The 18,729-nt window shown below is 32.5% G+C and overlaps 2 protein-coding genes across 7 annotated transcripts in view; one reads left to right on the top strand and one right to left on the bottom strand.

Annotated features, from left to right (window-relative positions):
• Window positions 1-18,729, top strand: part of LOC140439543 (ribonuclease P protein subunit p40-like) — a 110,509-nt gene that overhangs the window by 65,813 nt on the left and 25,967 nt on the right. The gene's annotated exons all lie outside the window — the stretch shown is intronic.
• Window positions 3,593-18,729, bottom strand: part of Lar (tyrosine-protein phosphatase Lar) — a 1,676,858-nt gene continuing 1,661,721 nt past the window's right edge. For all 6 annotated transcript variants that reach the window (XM_072529515.1, XM_072529513.1, XM_072529514.1 and 3 more), the window contains 2 exons: window positions 13,585-18,344; window positions 3,593-8,101 (listed from right to left, as the gene is read on the bottom strand). In XM_072529515.1, coding sequence (XP_072385616.1) covers window positions 18,276-18,344 — 69 coding nt within the window. In that variant the 3' untranslated portion in view covers window positions 3,593-8,101; window positions 13,585-18,275. The remainder of the gene's footprint in view (window positions 8,102-13,584; window positions 18,345-18,729) is intronic.

The following is an 18,729-nucleotide window of genomic DNA, read 5'->3' on the forward strand; positions in this document are numbered from 1 at the left end:
TAAGATAAAATAAGAAAAATCATCTATTACGGTTTAAAAATATTTGAATGAATTTGATCTCACATAAGTTATACTTTTGAAATGCTCTCTGATTGCCTTACTTCTGTTGTATGAATCGCATTTGCTTTCACAATAAAGCAGATTTAAAATTTTTAGTCCACTTTTGATTAAATAACTCTGGCTCTTGTGCTATACGTCTTCATTGGCCAACAAGCTTTGCTTATTCAAAGAAAATTTCATTTTATAAAAATGTCTCACCATTCCAATTTGGAAATGGACTCCATTTCCTACTTTTGTTTCAACTTTATTGGTATTGTTAATAAAAAAGTTAAACAAGTGGTCAAAATCTTGGATTAGAGAAGTACAAATACTGGTGCAGGATCGTAAATAGAAAACTCTTGCTGTAATATTGAAATATCAATGTTACAAATGTATCAAAAGGAAAACTGTAGAAAGTAATGGTACTAAAAAGAGGAAATAAAATGATCTACAATCCCACTAAAGCTACACGAATGAGAAAATAATGCAGAGTCAGAGCAAATTGTATATTATAAATGAGAAAACAAATGGTAATTATTAACAATACAAAATAAAATATCAAATATAAATTCTGAAATCCCTATTCTAGCTAAAATTTAGAAATAATGGTAGAACAATAAACTTAACTTAAAACTTGTTGATGGTTCGTGTCACAAAAGAAAGAGTCAGTCTTTAGCACAAAAGGTGAAGTCCAATGCGAATGTGGTGACAACCAATATTGGAGTGTTGAATTTAAGTGGAGTACAAAGTATTGTGTTATTAGAGATTTGAGAAACAAGGTATTGTTATCTCACGGAGCACTTTACTATTATCTCTTACAAGGCAGGAGCTATAATACAGTATATATAATACGTTACACAGTATTGTGTAAATTGAAACAAAAAAATGTCAAAAACAAAGTATTGCTTCTGACAGAGCACTATTTGAGGTGTTTCCTCTAACGAGTGAAACTATGCACTTTACACAAACTATTGTGTTAGTTAAGATAAAATGGGCGAAACAAAGTATTGCTTGCCACAGAGAACTATTTTACGTATTGCTTCTTTGAGTCACTGGGGTTCACATTTCACACAGACCGCCAAAAATCACGGTAAAACACATTTTGTCATAGCTTAAATTAAAACTACCTCCAAAATTACAAAATGTACATGTTGCCAAGTTTCCCTTTTAAGAAAATGGAACTTGATGACATATTTTAAATTATTTCGTATGTTTAAATTGAAATTTAAACAGTTATTAATAATTATTTCTTTTCCAGAACAACTGACAAACTTTGATACAATTAATACTTCCAAAGTTATGCATATTCCTTCGTACTAAAGTTTAAGTTAACCTTTCTTTTCTGGCACCATTAACTTTCCATCAGCCATATTGATTGAAATTTCCTTTTGAAGGTACTGAGTGATATGAAGTACATAAATGATTTCAAGTCACTGGTTACTAGATTTACTTATTGTATAAAATTACTTTTCGCTTGCTGGATATTCAGTCGACTTCTACACTAAATACGACAAATTATGTTTTCCTCTTCTGATATTTCCTTCTCCATAGTTCGCATAACGTTGATAGCTTGACTTTCTTCCGTTATTAAAGTTTTGTTATCTTCTTCCCAGAAATCTTTTTGATGACTATGCTGATGATGAAAGTTTTGATATTTGTTTCTTGGACATTTTTTTATATGGTCTTTTTGTACACATCCCTATAAATTATAATTGAAATTTACTTTAAAAAAAAACTTCCTAAACTGAGGAATGTTTCTCCCGCTTGATTCACAAATTTAGTTTTAAAGAATTCCATAGATCAATTTGTTAACATTGTTTCTGTGGTGATGATGTGATGAAATTATCATTGGCATTATCAAAAGTAAATGACATACTTTATCACTTTCGTCCATTAGTGCCGCCAGGATTATTTTCAGGGGGGTGCATCTTCATCTACATATACTATTAGCCAATATAAAATATGGATATCTATGTATTTGCTGTCTGGATAGGGAGTGCAGATGTACCCCCTTGCACCCCGCTGCCGGCGCCAATGTTTATCGATTTTCGAATCTGGTGCTTCCAATTCTTTGATTATAGATTCAAATTTAACGAAATGTTCTTCCAAGCTATTTCTATCTTTGGGCTTCAAGGATAACAGTTTCTTTTAAAATAAAGTCTTGAAAACCTTTCGAAAAAATTTTTTAATGAAATCATCATTTCCTTGAAGTTTTCGCATTTTTTGTGCATTCCAAGTGCTTATCTTTAGCATTGAATTATAACTGATTTCGAATCATTTTTCTTCATCTGATGTATTTGATTTTCTTCCGTTGTTTTATTTTCTACAATGTCTTTTACTTCTTTTATTATTTACCAATAACGCTAGACATCTGAACTTCCAATTCGAAAAATTGTTACGTCAGCGGTAAGTCACTAGTGAATCTAAGTAGATATGATCATTTTAAGAAAATTACTCAAAATATTTCCTCTGAATGATACTTCCAAATAACCTTAATTTAAATAAGTGGCTCTGGGCTCATAACCTTTAGACTTGTATCGAAATATTACTTAAAATAACTTCTAGAACGTTTATTGTCACAAAATACAATGATAATTCTTCTTCTTCCTCTTTAGAAGCCATTCTGCTTGTTCATTGGTGGATTGAAACTTCTACGTAAGGTTGTCACTCCATCTTTTGCCCGGTCGTCCAATTCGTGATTTATCTCTTGCTATTTTGCCCACGTGGGTCTCCCCCATTCTGCTTATGTGATTATTCCATTCTGTTTTTTTTTTAGTGTCCATTCGTGTACACACTGTACGTTACATCTAACGTACGTTCTTCTAATAGATCCCCTCTTTAGATCACTCGGCGTATTTCCTGTAATTCTCTTTACTCTCATCTCTGCAGTTTCCACTAGCCTTTATGTTGTATCTGTGGCGGGTCTTGCTTCTGATGCACACGTTATTATTGGTCTTACAATGACTTTATAAATTCTTGACTTCATGTATGTTAATATGTCGGATACGCCATATAGAGTTATTTAAGGCATCCTGTCAGTCTATTTGCATCTTGTACTTGACCTCTCACTTTTTTTCCGGGTCTCTAATAACAATTCTACCGATCAAAAATGACATACTTGCAAAAATATAGCAAAGTAAAAATAATATGTAGTTCTAATTTCATCAGACATGGAAAGCCATAACAATTAGTAATTTTTTTCACCTTTCGGAACAGATTCTTCGAGAATGTATTAAATTGTTGTAACAAGGTTTGCACATACGATGTTTTGTTTGTATCTTTTGTCAATACGCGACCTGTTTATATTGTACAGGACCTTTTTTCCTTCTGCCTTTTTTTTGAACCAAGTGTTGTCTGAAATTCGTATTTAAACAGATCGCTTCAGTCAGAATTGGGTACCGAATTTTAAGAAATCATATTTTGCTGACGTTATAGAATATGTATTAAAATTGTTTCAAAATATTTTTCTTTTCGTGCTCTTACAAAAATGGTGTGGACTCCCAGAGCTTTTACCAAAGTCTTTTAAGGAACATTGAGGCACAGAAAAGAAGTATTTTACTCAAACAAAATCATTTTATTCACATAAAAAATATATATAATCAAATTGACACTAAAATGACATTAAAATATGTAATAGATTAAAATTGACACTAAAAAATGATATTAAAATATAAAATAGATAAAAAATAATCGAAAATAAAAAATATCACAATGGATACAGTATATGCATTTCATAATATTGCATGCGACAAAAGACGTTCATTATAATATATTGCAATATTTTGTGTTTTATTAATTGGTCCTAAAATCCCAACTGGACTTCTATAATACCGTTATAAAATAAAAATATAAAATTGTAACAAATTTAAAATATTTGTCTTTTTCCAAAAGAAATTTCCTATGATTAGGAAAGGATATACGAAAACTTCTTGGACTATTAGAGTTTATTATACAGCTATATCAATAGTTTTTTATACAGCTTTTCAAAATAATCTCGTGAGTTTTTATTATGATTTAAATTTTATAGCGTTTTGTCAATAAATTCATTTGGGATGAATTATCCTCAAGAGATGTTGATTTAAAGTTGTTGAAAAATTCTAGGAAGTCTGTTTCTTTTTGTACGTTGATTGACGATGATCTACTTGAACAATTAGAGATAGAGAGAGAAAGAGAAAGGAATAGGGTAGAAACATTGACGCTAAGACGAAGTAAATACATATACTCAAAGAAGAATGACAATTTTTAACTTAAAATTAAACTTAAAGCTTAACATTATCATTATTTTTAGGAAACTGGTGTTACAGCGAAAGTTGACTCCACTTTGTGTACTTTAAAATTATACTGTCGTGTTTTATGTTTATTATATAACATTAAATTTCATTATACAACCGCCAATCCAATAAATAGTAAAAAAGAAAATGAAAAAACAACCTTCTATGCTGCTGAAGTATATCAATAAGAGACAAGTTAAAACACCACATTTATTGAAGGATAAACAGTTATATTATATAAGAAAAAACACCTTCCAATTAAACAAGATCATTAGGATGCTGCAAGTAAGCAAAAGACATAATTAAATAAAATCAATGATTGGACAAAAAAAAAACTGCCCATAGTACTAATATTATAAGCAAATACTGGGCCACTGTTGATCTATAGCATTTCTTGGTTGCATCAGTAGAAATGTACTTAGATGCATATTATAGAAATCAGTTTTCTAACTCTTGAGATCCCAAAATAAATCGCTGAGGAACAGTGTTGATGTTCCATGGATGTAAGAAATAGTGGCAAATGTGCAAAGAGACATGGTTAATACCTAATAGAACATGTAAACGCTGGGGTCATCCAACTCACAACACAAATATGAAATCAGGGGCAAAGAGGATAAAATCCTCTAATTTGTAAAAGTAAATAGTATATCTGGTGTAGCTTATAACTCACGTGTAAAAACTGCATACTCACATACCAAATATTTAAGAACTTTGGCCAATTGATACATGTTAAAAGTCCAGTTAGGAATCCAGTACCGTTGTCTTTTAAAATATTGGAACATTTATTCAAAAATACCAGTTACTAATAATAAGATTTTACTTTCAACATTTCTATAACAATGCCGTCTAAACGTGACAACCGATATTTTCGAACAAAATACTGCTGATAAAAAATTACTATGCTATGGACTGAATTTGTTAGAATATTTTCCTGCGCAGACATATTCTAGCTCTTCTCTCGTCATGAGCGTTCCTTAACTTAAGGGAAAAGTACTAAAACGTATTCGCTAATTCCATTTAATGAGATTCAGTGCACGATTCTAGGTCAGGTCGTACGAAAAAGTACACATGTAACCTTTAAATAAGGAAAAGATAAGTGACATTTATATTTTGTATTTCAGAAAAGTTATGAATTTAATGGTAATTGTCATGTATTGGACCTGGTTATATGTAAGTTCGTCATAGTTATATTCGAAATTACAGAGAGCCGATAGTTTCTTTAAACAGAAAGATAAATTGGAAAAAATAAAAACTCAAGATAAAAATTTTTTTGTCAACAAAGATTTTCCAAGCTCAAAGGAATCAATGCATATACTCAAAGAATATGAACATTTTATTCATACTTTTTCACGTCTTATTCCATCGGCAACACCGTGTGCAAAAATGTACAGATCTAAACTCACTAACGATTCAGTCTTGATTTAGAGATTTGTTTTTGTATTTTATAATATTGTAGATATTATTACGCTTTCATTTACATGCCTAATATATTTTCGTAGTAGTACAGTGATATTTGTGCTGTTTTAATAATAATACAAAAACGTTCTAAACTTGCTTAGAAATATTCTGACATATCCTAACAATCTTCTTTAATTTTTTACCAACCCAATTAGAGCACAGCTAAAGGAAAAGACATACTAGAAGTATAATAATTTACTCAAAATCTTCTATCCTTCTATATATGCCTTCTCCTTTCTTCGTTAGCTACAATCAAAGCTATTCGTACCTTCCAAACGAGGTTATAAATATATCGATATTAGTGGTGTTGAACCATTCACGTAGATTTTTTAGCCAGGAATGTATTCGGCCTTTCGATATTCTTTCGTTGATTTTCCTCTGCATTATTAGTCGTAGAAGCAGTTGGCATTTGTCAGTTCTCATTAGGGTAAGATAAGGATGTTCAAGGTATTAAACTTTTCTCTTTTTAATAGTTATTACAAATTATTTTTCTTTTTTCATACTACTTAACACCTCGATATCGGTGATTCTCTTAATGCAGTTCTTCTTTAGTGACCACGATTCCATGCCATAGTACAGCACTGGTGGAGGATAGCATCTCATAAGCCATATCTTTAATTCTAGAATTAGATCTCGATTATATTTATATATATATATATATATATATATATATATATATATATATATATATATAATCTTCTAAAATAACATTTGATCTAGTAGATGAAAAGGGGGTTGGGGTTAATTGTGGATTGCAGCTAGATTCGACATATTCTTCTTCTTCCACTTCCTCTTTATAAGCAATTCTGATTGTTCATTGGCGGATTAATACCTCTATGGAAGGTTGTCAATCCCATCTTTTGCGCGGTCGTTCGATACTTCTGCCGATTGGTGACTTATCTCTTGCTATTTTGACGACATGGGTCTCCTCCATTCTGCTTATGTGGTTATTCTAATGTTCTGTCATTGCTGCTCCACAATGCGTTTGGTATCCCGTCTTCACCTGCTGTTTTTCTGTTCTTTAAGTTTTCAAGTATTTTCCGAACTTCCTGTACATTTATATAAAGTTCGTCATTTGTGATAATTTCTGGTATTTCCGGTTCTAGCGTCGTTTGTTCTTCCTCTGCATAGAGTTTTTTAGGTAGTCAATCCACGTATCCTTTTCTATGTGTTTTGGTTCTATTAGTTCCTTTACCTCCGTTCTTTGACCTCTTATGAAGCGCCATATTTCCTTTTGCAGACCGTAAAAATAATGTTCCACTTCTTCCGAAAAGCGTTCCCAGTGATCATTTTTTATTTTTCTTACAAGTGCATGTGTTTGGTTTCTAATTGTCTTGTAATTACGGTATGCCTCTTGTGTTTTGGTTGACATGTATTTCAGGTTAGCTTTTTTCTTTTCTTTACATTTTTCCTTCACTTCTGTACAAAATCATGGAGATCTTCGCCTTGGGAACAGTTTATTTTTATTTATATTTCTTTCATCAAGAACTTCCTTGGCCGAGGCTAAGATTAATTTTTGCCCAGCTTTCTTTGACTCCATCAATTTCTGTGATATATGTGTTTCTGCTTTTTCCTGTTATTCTTTTTTGGAATAGGTATCTTGTGGAGTCATCCTGTAAGCTTTAGACTTTTATCTTTGTGGTGTATTCTGGTGTTTTGTTATCACATATATGCGTATTTATTCGAATTTTGCACAATACCAATTTATGATCGCTCCCTATTTCTGCTGATGTTAGTAACTCTCTATTCGTAGATCTTTGTCCTCTACTGTTTTCAAAAGTGTATTTGTATTGTTCTTTGTGAGGGAAAAATATATTATTAATACGTATTTCGTTTATGCTGCAGAGGTCCGCCAGAAGGTCTCCGTTTTTATTTCTGACATTTTGACATTGCCAACACGGGCGTTAAAATCACCCATAATGATTATATATTCATCATTTGGGGTCTCGTTTATTACAGTCTAAAGGTGTTCGTAGAAGTTTTCCGTTGTGGTGGTATCTCTGTTGTTCTCTGGTGCTTAGATTGCTATCACATTCAGAGGTTTGACATCCAGTTTAACTTTTACACTTACTATTCTTTCAAAAGTTAAATTACTTTCTTGTACTTGGTGTATATTCGACATGTAACATTTAATTTAAAAAGGTTGTATAATTTACTTTCACATTTAAAATATAAGTATAAATATAATAAAAATTAAAAACAAAAACATTTAGTTGAACGACTGTCATTAAGGTTAAGTACCAGAAATACCAAATATCAAATGTTTCTGTTTGATTTATGTCCATCAACGACATGGAACTAATTATCTTCCGCCATAAGACTAAGTACCGAACCTTTTTTTTTTTTTTTTTTTTTTTTTTTTATTTAGAATTAACGTGTCTCAACATCTTAGGTCATTGACACGGGAGCAAAGGTTTACAATGGTACTTACAAAGTTATGATACAAAGTTTACAATTTTGAAGAATAAAAATATTATGTAAATTATAATTTGTTAAACAATTGAGAAGTCTTTAAAAAGTCTATTATGCTCTTGAGTCGGCTTGAACAGTTCAGAAGTTCTTCTAGACTATGGGTTATATTGTTGGCAATGCGGGTGGCCTGGTAGTGCTGACATTCTATGAGGATGTGTTTGACGGTGATAGGAATATCGTTGCAGTGAGAGCATAACTGTTGGTCTGTAGAGGACATAAGATGACCGTGCGTCAAACGTGTGTGTCCTATTCTCAATCTTCGTATTGCTGTCTTTTCTTTTCTGTTCAGAGATGCTAGGGATAAATAGCTGTAAACATTAGGTTGTATTTCTCTGAGCTTTGTGTTTTTGGTGATCCAAAGTTTCTGCCACTTGTCTTGGATATTCCTTTTGAATTTTGATTTTAAATCTTCTTGGAGCTGTATGTTGTAGACAGGTAAGTTGGATGTAGATGCTTCTTTTGCAGCGCTGTCAGCCATCTCATTTCCTTGGATGCCGATATGAGAAGGCACCCATATTATTGTTATTGAAGTCCCTCGGGAAGTGAGGAGATGGATCGATTCTAATATTTTTTGTACTAAATGATGTTGATTGTAAATATTTTTTAACGAATGAATTGCGGATAAGGAATCGGTACACAGAGCTACACTTTGATGATTGTCAAAAGGGAACTCGAGAGCTTTTGAAATACTAAAGAGTTCTCCTGAAAATACGCTACATTCGTTTGATATTCGGTATTGTCGCAGCACTGTATCAACTGTAGTGACAGAACAGCCAACTCCATCTGCGTTTCGGGATGCATCGGTATAAAGCACCTTATCATAGTGGGATGTATTCACAATATCTTTGAAAGCTTGTCGAAAAAAGATATTATTTGTTTGTTGCTTATTAAATTTACAGAGAGAAGTGTTTATAAAAGGAGGTGTTCTAGACCATGGCGGGGATTGTGATTTTATAGATGCAATTGTTTGAGATAATTTTGTGTCTTGGCACAAGGGTTGTAGGATCTGTGGGATTGAAAGTATACATCTGGGCGAGATTACGAGTCCAGGTCTTGGCGAAGTCAGAAGATTAAATACAGGGTTAGTCGGATTCGACGAAATTCTGCTAGCATAAGATAGGAGTAGTTGCTGCCTCCGGAGGTAAAGGGGGAGTTCATGAGATTCACAATAGAGACTTTCAGCGGGACTGGATCGAAAAGCTCCTAAGCAAATTCGGAGAGCAGTGTTGTGAACAGAGTTTAAAGATTGTAATAAATTATTGGATGCAGACAAGTAAACTATACAACCATAGTCTAATTTGGATCGGATTATAGCTCGATATATTTTGAGTAGTACACTTTCATCGGCACCCCATTGATGGTGGGACAATGTCTTTAACAAATTCATTCTGCTTAAACAGATGCCTTTTATTTCATCGATATGACGTCGCCAGGTGAGTTTGTTATCGACAGTTAGTCCTAAAAACTTGTAATGATCAATTGACTCTAAACTTACTCCGTTTAGTGTTATTTTGGGTATTTCTGTGCTGTTGTATCTCCTGGTGAATTTAATTATTTTGGATTTATTGGAAGAGAACCTGAAGCCAGTTTTCTCGGACCATGTAGTAAGGGACTCGACAGAATTTTGTAATAAAGATGAGGTTGCAGCTGTGGATTTTCCTTGGCAGTATACAATAAGGTCGTCTGCGTATAGGGCAAATTTAACAGGAGATTTTATATGAGAGCAAATATCATTGATGGCTAGCAGAAAGAGGGTAGAACTCAAAGTAGAACCTTGAGGTACACCATTTTCAGTGACATATTTGTCGGATAATACTCCGTTAACTGTGATTCTGAAATTTCTGTTATTTAAAAAGTTGTTTATAAAGCAAAATATGTTGCCCGTAAGGTCATTTTCTACCAGTTTTTTAAGGATAACCGACTTACATGTTGTATCGAAAGCACTTTCTATATCAAAAATTACTGCAATTACGTCTTGCTTGGAGGCCATAGCATTTGCTATATCTGTTTGTAGGATCACTAAATTATCAGTGGTGCTTCTATTAGGTCTAAAACCTGATTGAGCAGGGTTAAGGATATTGTTTTTTTCTAGATACCATATTAATCGCTTATTGATCATTTTTTCCAATAATTTGCAAAGGGTACATGTTAGGGAGATTGGCCTAAACGAGTTTGGAGAGTTGGGAAGAGAGCTGCTTTTTTTGATAGGAAATATAATGGATTCCCTCCATTTGGAAGGAAATTCTTGTCGGGACCAGATTAGGTTGTACAACTCAAGCAATTTGTTTATGGTTTCTTCATGGAGATATTTGAGGAAAATTGAGGGGATGTCATCAGGGCCAGCAGCTGAGTTTTTTGTAGTGGATAGAGCTAGAGTCAATTCTTGTTTAGAAAAGGGTAGGTTTATTGGGTTGGAAATATCGTTAGTTTTACCACTTGCGATGTTAAAAGAGTGTAAAGGAGACTTATTTTGGTTTAGCGTTTTCGATTGAAAGTGATGCGCAAAGATCTTGGCAATACTTTGACTTTGAGTCACTATTTTGTTGTCATGAATTAAGGCGGGGATTTTGTAGGCGGTGCTTTGACCTTTCATATGTTTAATTTTGTTCCAAACTTGGCTTGGAGGTGTGTCGGAAGAAATAGAATTGATATAAAGGTTCCATGAAGTCTTTTTGCTTTCCTTTATGATACGTTTTGATTTAGCTTTAGCTAATTTAAACTTGATAAGATTTTCATTAGTTCTTGTTCGTCTATATTTATTCAGAGCTTTCTTGCATACACGAACTGCTACAGCACAGGAGTCATTCCACCAAGGAACTGATTTTCGTGTAGGTTTAACAGAATATTTTCCTATATATTTTTGAGCGGAGTTAATTATGCAATTAGTGAACTGATCAACTAAGTGGTCTATGTTATATTCATATTTAATTGAATTGACTTGATCTCGGACGTTTAGACTGAAATTCATCCAGTCCGCTTGTGCAATACGCCATTTACTTATTGGGTTGTACGATTTGGGTTTATTGTCTGAGATTAATATAGGGAAATGATCACTATCGAAAAGACTATCTAGAGGACACCATGTTAGAGATGGACCTAGTTTTGGATCACAAAGGCTGAGATCGATATTTGAGAAAGTTCCTGAAGATATATTGAAGTGGGTGCTACAACCAGTATTGAGTAGAAATATATCTTCATTGCTAATTATGTTTTCTATAATTTTTCCTCTGCCAAATGTGCTGTTAGATCCCCACATTGTGCTGTGAGCATTAAAATCTCCTACGAGGATGAATGGGGGTGGGAGTTCTGCTATTAGTTTAGAAATTTCTGTATGATTTATCCCCTTATTAGGTGGTAAATATATATTGCAAATAGTGATTTTATGAGGACACCAGAATGAAACAGCTACTACTTCTAAATTAGAAGTGATGTTAAATTTTTCGGAATATATATCTGACGATATAAAAATAGAAGTACCGCCACTTGCGCGTAGGGGTGTGGATCTAATCTGATGATAGCCTATGTAATTTTTTAGGTACGGATTTTGGGTTTCCTTTAAATTTGTTTCTTGTAGACAAAGAATATCTGGAGCGGTCTCTTGGATAAGTTGTTGGATGCGTTCTAGACGGGCGTAAAACCCATCACAATTCCATTGTATTAAAGAGAAAGATTATTTTAAAGAGTTTTGGGAGGCAAGGGAAGTATCAGAGTAAGATTCATCGTCACTGGGATCTGTTTGTGAAAGACATGGTAATGTTATTGTATCGTTATTTTCTGCAGATTTAACATTGCATTGATGTCTGATTTTTTTCATTAATCGTGTAAATCTGTTTTTTATTGTTCTTTGAGAAAGATGCGGGTAGATAGAAATCAAATTGGTAAGGAGTGTATTGATGTCGTTTGTAAACTTTAGGGCCTCATGATAGGGGTCACTGCTGCCTTTAGTATTTTCTAAAAACGCGAAAAGATCGTTTAAGGAGAGTATATTGTTTTGTGGATTTTTGTTGTAATATTCGGTAATGTCAAGTTTAGTAATATCAGAGATACTGGTATCATCCGTTTTTCGCTTTTTCTTTTTGGATTTTCTTTTAGATAATTCATTAGGGATATAAGGCGGTTGCATTTCAGAGGTTTCAGCTAACGGAGTTGTAGGAAGACTAGATTCGTCATTAAGTGATTCCGAAGGAGGTCTTTTTTGGCCTATTACTGGAATGTCTTGAGATGATTGGACGCTTTCATTTGTATTCGTGCTATTTTCATTGTTAGAAATGGGAGCTCGGGTTTCTGACTGTATAGGAATAATGACCGATGGGGGATTAATGCAGTTATTTGCAACATGTCCTGTTTGCTTGCAGATAAAACATTCCATTCTATCTGTAGAAAGAAAAATTCTATGTTCATGACCATCATATGGAATAGTTATTGATGTTTGTAGTTCGTAGTTATCAGAAGGGGGAAATATATAAACTTGGCGCCTGAAGCTTAAAACATGACTGTATTCATCTCCAGGGATACCTGCTTTTAGAAACGATATGGGGGATGCTAGTTGTAAGCCAAGACTTTTTATAGCATTTTCAGCTAGATCATGAGGAATAAAAGGTGATATATTTGAAATAACAATTCTTTTGGTTGGAGATATAAGTCTCCGAATATTTAGTGAAAATGTATTAATTTGAATGAATGGATGAGACTTTATCAATTTTTCGACAAGTTCAGAATTAGATAAGTAAATACATACCCTATTATTCGATATCCTGGATGCGAAGCAAATGTTCTTGGCCCCAATGATAGTTCCGATTGCATGTACATAATCGTATAGCTTTAAACTGTTCTCGGCATGAAGAACCACAGCCTGATCCTTTTTTGGGAACGTTGGTCTAGGTGCTGATTTTACTGCAGCCGTGTAAGATATGTTACTGTTGGTGGTTGGGTTTGTGTTGGTTACAATTTGGTTTGTTGACATTGTTGGATTTGAAGCATCCTCGTAGTCAAAGACAGCTTCTTGCAATTTGTTTGTATTCATTGTTGAGTGTCAGAAGGCGGCAACTTATCATACACCATAGTGATGGAAGTTGCCTAAATATGGAGCAGCTAGTGTAATGTCCAACAATGTTGTTATTTTCTTGTAAGGTTATAATGCACTTAATGAAATATTGTTTATACAAGTTTAGCGATTATATGCACCCGCGAAAGTACACGTATATAGTTACACTGCACTTTGTTATTGTCTGGAACAAGTATAAATCGCAAAACAAGTTTAAAAACTATTATAAACACTGTAAATTACGAGAACGGCAAAAACGATGTTTACTCGTTCAGGCACCGAAGTGGAATCCTACCGAACCTTTGTTTAACTTGGAAATTGGTTTTAGTCCCACTGTGTAATGACTGTAAAATGTATGACGACTCACATTAACAGATCCTAATGAAAACATTAAATAATTGACTACTGTAAAATAAAATTTTGTATTCAACGAAGGAATCCAAAAAATCGTTGACATACGTTGATAATGCTGTCTTCTCCATATTGCTTTTACTAAAAGATATGTTTTCGCAAACCTGTATCTTCCGATAATAAAATCTTTTCAAATCCATTATTACTTAATTTATTTTATAGTTTTATTCAGTCTTACTATATATACCGTACAAAATAATTCGGTAAATGTTGATTATATTAAGTACAAACCTTTAACTTGCTATATTATTCTTTATTTTTAAATTCCTTTGGTAATTTTATTATATTTGTTAATCTGGTGAAAGTATCACTTTGATATTTAGATTTGTTAATCTACTTGCTTTTCTGTATTTACCTATAGTATCTTGGTTTCCAGCATGCTGCCAAGTTTGATACAAACCTACTTATTGCATCTCGTATCGAAGTTTCGTAAGTTTAACAGAAATTATTATTTATTTACCCTATATTATATTTCCTAACCTCAAATACTGTATTTCGAAAAGAATCCTATAGTTTTCTCAGCAGACAGACTATAGTTTTAGATATGTTTTTGAACTCATTTCTAATATTAAGTTCAAACTTTTCCAAAGAAATTTAAGAGTAAAACTAACGGCGTCATTAAATCTCTGACATGTGAATGTCACATAAAAATTAATGCTATATTCATACTCTTATCGAATGGATGCAAAGTTATAAGAGGCCAAGAGTGTGAGTGGTACATTAACCATGCTTCATACAGGAAATTTGAAATGGAGGAAGAAACTGCCACACATGTGAAATTCTTATTGGTATGAGACAGTATACACCGGTAATACAACTACTAAGCCAGAAGAAATCTTTAAACTCCTATAAGTAAGCCAATAGCCAATATCAAGAGCACAGGACTTCTTGTTGGGAGTTTAATGAAAGAACAGCGATATGTACAAAGGTCTCACGACCAAGGTTCAGGCAGGAAAGTCGCCTGATTTGTCTCGTCTGTTGCCCCACTTCGAGGCGGTAAATCTGTTTGATTTGTACAGCAAGAAATAAACAGTGTAATTTTTTCAACGACGTTGATGTTGGGATGAAATATAAAAATGCATGCATCACATTGTAAGGGTTCCACGTTCGGCAGGAGTGTGGATGAAACATAATAATTTTAATCCTTCTTTTTCGTATCTGTATTTCAATAAACTAAATGTAATGTTGATCTAGTTTATATTTTTGTTCTTTTTATTCTTGTTGTAATATTTTTTTATTTTTACTCTATAGTGTACGTACTGGGAGGAAATAGCAAAAATGTAACATCTTCGTTGATAAAAGTTAAAAACCAAAATTTGGTTCGGAAATTGATTTCGAATTATACGATAGGAAACTGAGATCAAAAAACGTCCAGATTATCTCATAAAAGGAGATATCATTACGCTCGATTATCTCAAGCATAGCGAACTCTCCTCAATCGCATAATTAACAGAAAAAAGTCCGTCTGATAATTCTGCCAAACCAGTCCACCTAAAATCAATCCTAAATAAAATCAATGACAGTATAAAACAAATGGATTGACAGGTCCCAAATATTAGTGCATGCAATAGGAGCTGGGAACTCCTAGGTATTGTACCAAAAGCACCTCCTGAAGATTACTCCACCTGACATTTCAAATTCAATCTCAATTAATAGTGAATTATAGCATTTACTTTTAATGTTACACCCACAAATTACAATACACTTTCTCATTTTTATGAGAGTAATGTTTGACAAACTAATGATTGAATGTAATATAGAAAATGCATTACATAAAAGGCGAATTAATGACACCTTTACTCTTATTTTCCTTAACAGTTTTCGACAAAATATAAGTGTCACTCAATTAAAAAAAATACATAAAAAATTTATACTTTTACAGTAAAACTAGGTTTCAAAATGGATAAATGCACTATATATTTACATGCCTTATGCCTCGTTTTCTATATCTCTAATTTGTGTGACGAACCAAAAAGAAACCGTTAATGAAAAGACGTTATCAAAACTGTAAAATAGTGAGAATTAAGGGTTTCTTTATAAGAAATGACAGAAAATAAGCGGATGTCAATTTTATATTTAATAGATGAATATTTCTTAGCATTTATAGGATCAAGCCGGATTGATAAGAGGCGATATTTAAACTAATCATGAAATTTTCAAAAGTCGTAAGCAGTCTAACAACTACAGACAGTTTACAAGCGTTTGTTTTTGTATATCTCGTAAAAATTGTAATTTGTAAATCGAGTCTATCGGATTTACATTGGAACATTGCTATAATTATTGAATTTATATCTGTATAACAAACATTGATATTCTTACATTTGTTTCTTTTCTATTTCCTATACCTTTTGATTTTTGGTAGTAATGAACAAATTGAATTGTATCTGGCTCAGTCCGTCGAATCTCTAAAAAAGATCCGCAATCTCTAAGTCTTCGTCTTTTGTTTTTGGGTAGTCGCTGGGTAGTGCATTTAACTTAATTTTCTATTATCCTACAATGATAATGCCTTTCCCTGATTTCTTTAAACCATAATTATTAGCAGATATGTAATGTAAAGTGGCCTACAAAACACTGTTCGGTATAGAAGGATCCTTCACCTTTTTTATCGTTTTCCAAAATATCGCATAATTCGTTACCTATGATTTTCAAATCACGGCTATCAAAGTTCCAATTAATCAATACCTAAAAAATCATTATAATAACGACTCGTTCCATCTCTAACAATAATATAAAGGGCAATCCACACGAATGTGATTTTTGAAACTTTCATGAAAATATAAACTCTTCTATATTCAACTACTAGTGTATAGCCTATTAACATTATATCTAATTCAAGATTATTATAGTAACTTTAAATGTTTAACTAGTTATTATTATTATTTAACAATTTACAACAGTATTGTAAAATTTAGTTTTAATATTTACTTAATGCACTTTCTCGGTGGAACTTGTAATAATACTTTGGAACTAATATCATTGCATCGATTCGTTTTTTATTACCTTCCAGGGTTTAGACATCTTTGCTGAAGTTCCTTCAAATTTCAATCATCTCTTTATTCTGAGTTTAATATTTTCGTCTATATTGCTGTATATAGTAAATGCATCTCAATGCATAAGATCGACAAAAGTAATATAGTCTATATGAATACCAATTTAAGCAAACACATAAGAAATCACAAATAATGAATAGATGTTTATGAAGAGAGAATATACAATAATTTCAGAAAATTACATAAAAATGACATTGGGCTAACAGAGAGGATCTTTAAAAACACACAAAGGAGCATATTTGAACTACCAAATGGTACTTATGTTCGTTATGTTTTATAAAGCAAGTAGTCACAAAATTTTTAATGATCGAATAAAAATATGTTTCCACCAAATGTTCGCTAATCTATAAATTTTTATAAAATATTTTAAAATGGCTGTACTTGATGTTCAAAGAAACATTTGACAATATCTAGTATGGAGACAGCATGAGAAAGATGATGAAAACCAATCTGCACGTTCCTATTTAAATATTCATTTAATATCCTAAACTAGAGAGCCTTTGCAGTTAATAAAATCCAAACCTTACATTTCATTTAGAGTACACCTATCTCTCCGATGAGGGAAAACTGTTGTGGAAGGGAGAAAAGGTTACGATAAGATTGTCATATATGTGCAAAAGTTAACAAAATGCAAACCTTACATTTCATTTAGAGTACACCTATCTCTCCGATAACGGAGTTATAATAAGGGCGAGGTATGGGTACTTGAGTTTGTAATAGGGCTCGATAGGATAGCTTATTAGCTAAGTTATATCACATGTTTACGACTGCGATTTTTTCAATGAACAAGACTGCAACAATAAGTTTATTTGGCCTATTAATAGTGAGAGGTAGGAATTTTTGTGTTGTATGTTTCCGACAATGAAACTGTCAACATACTCCCATGCTGAGCGAACTGAGTGTACTAATATTTTACGTTATATTGTTGAGGGTGGGTCAAAAACTAATAAATGTTCTTCAGAAATACATCGTATTGGAAACAGTTATCATGAATATGGTTAATTTTGGAAAACAGTATTTTGGCAATTTTTTAATTAACAATTAAAAAAAATCTACTGCTAATAGCAATGATACAGTATTATTACAAAGTCCAATTACAATTGAATATCCTCTCCTGTCAATCCGGTCCTGCCCTAGTTATTTTAACTCTTAATGCGGCTGGTCCTATTCGATACGAAAGGATAATTCCCGTCGCTATGTTCAAGTACCTAATTACACGTTATGTAGTATATTCAAAACCAAAACAGTAACCCCGAGCCACATTTTTTTACAGGGACATTTTTGCTAGACATCTCCATATGATCAAAATAAATATACATTTCTGACATTTCTTTTTTCCACATATACATTAGGCACATATTTTACACACATTTTGCTGCTAGTTTCTAAGGTTTGTTCACTAATCACTTGTTTAAATAGAGCGCTAAATTTTTCTCCTTTTTTTTTGTTTGTTTAATATCCTGTTTGGCAGTAAAAATATGCAATATGCATAAATACGATTCAAAATTAATTCTTTCTTATGAGTATTGATTAGTTAGTGTAGTGATCGAAAGAGCCGAGGTACTCCAGTGCGGCCCTGTAGCAAAACTGGTACTGATCCTGAAAAAAAAAAGATTATTAGTAACTAAAATATATTCAATATAAGATCATTTTTCTACATTCACAAAAAACACAATAAATAGACATCAGTGAATACAGATTTCACTTTACAGATTTAAATGTTCACATGGGAATTAAGTACTATTGTAATTTATAGTAAATAGAAAATTATAAAAAATAATCACGATGATATCCCCAATATATCTGCAAAAAGCTAGAAGTGCTACAAAAGCTGAATTTTAAATTTGCCGTCAGAAAATTAAAAGGCAGTATAATAAAAATAATATCCAGTTCTTGCAATGTGGGAATAGGCATATCCATACACCTGTGATATATATTATTAAATATGCACAGATATATGGTTTGATAATAATCACCACGTCTC

This window comes from Diabrotica undecimpunctata, chromosome 4 (genome assembly GCF_040954645.1).
Source record: "Diabrotica undecimpunctata isolate CICGRU chromosome 4, icDiaUnde3, whole genome shotgun sequence".
NCBI classification, from domain to species: domain Eukaryota; kingdom Metazoa; phylum Arthropoda; class Insecta; order Coleoptera; family Chrysomelidae; genus Diabrotica; species Diabrotica undecimpunctata.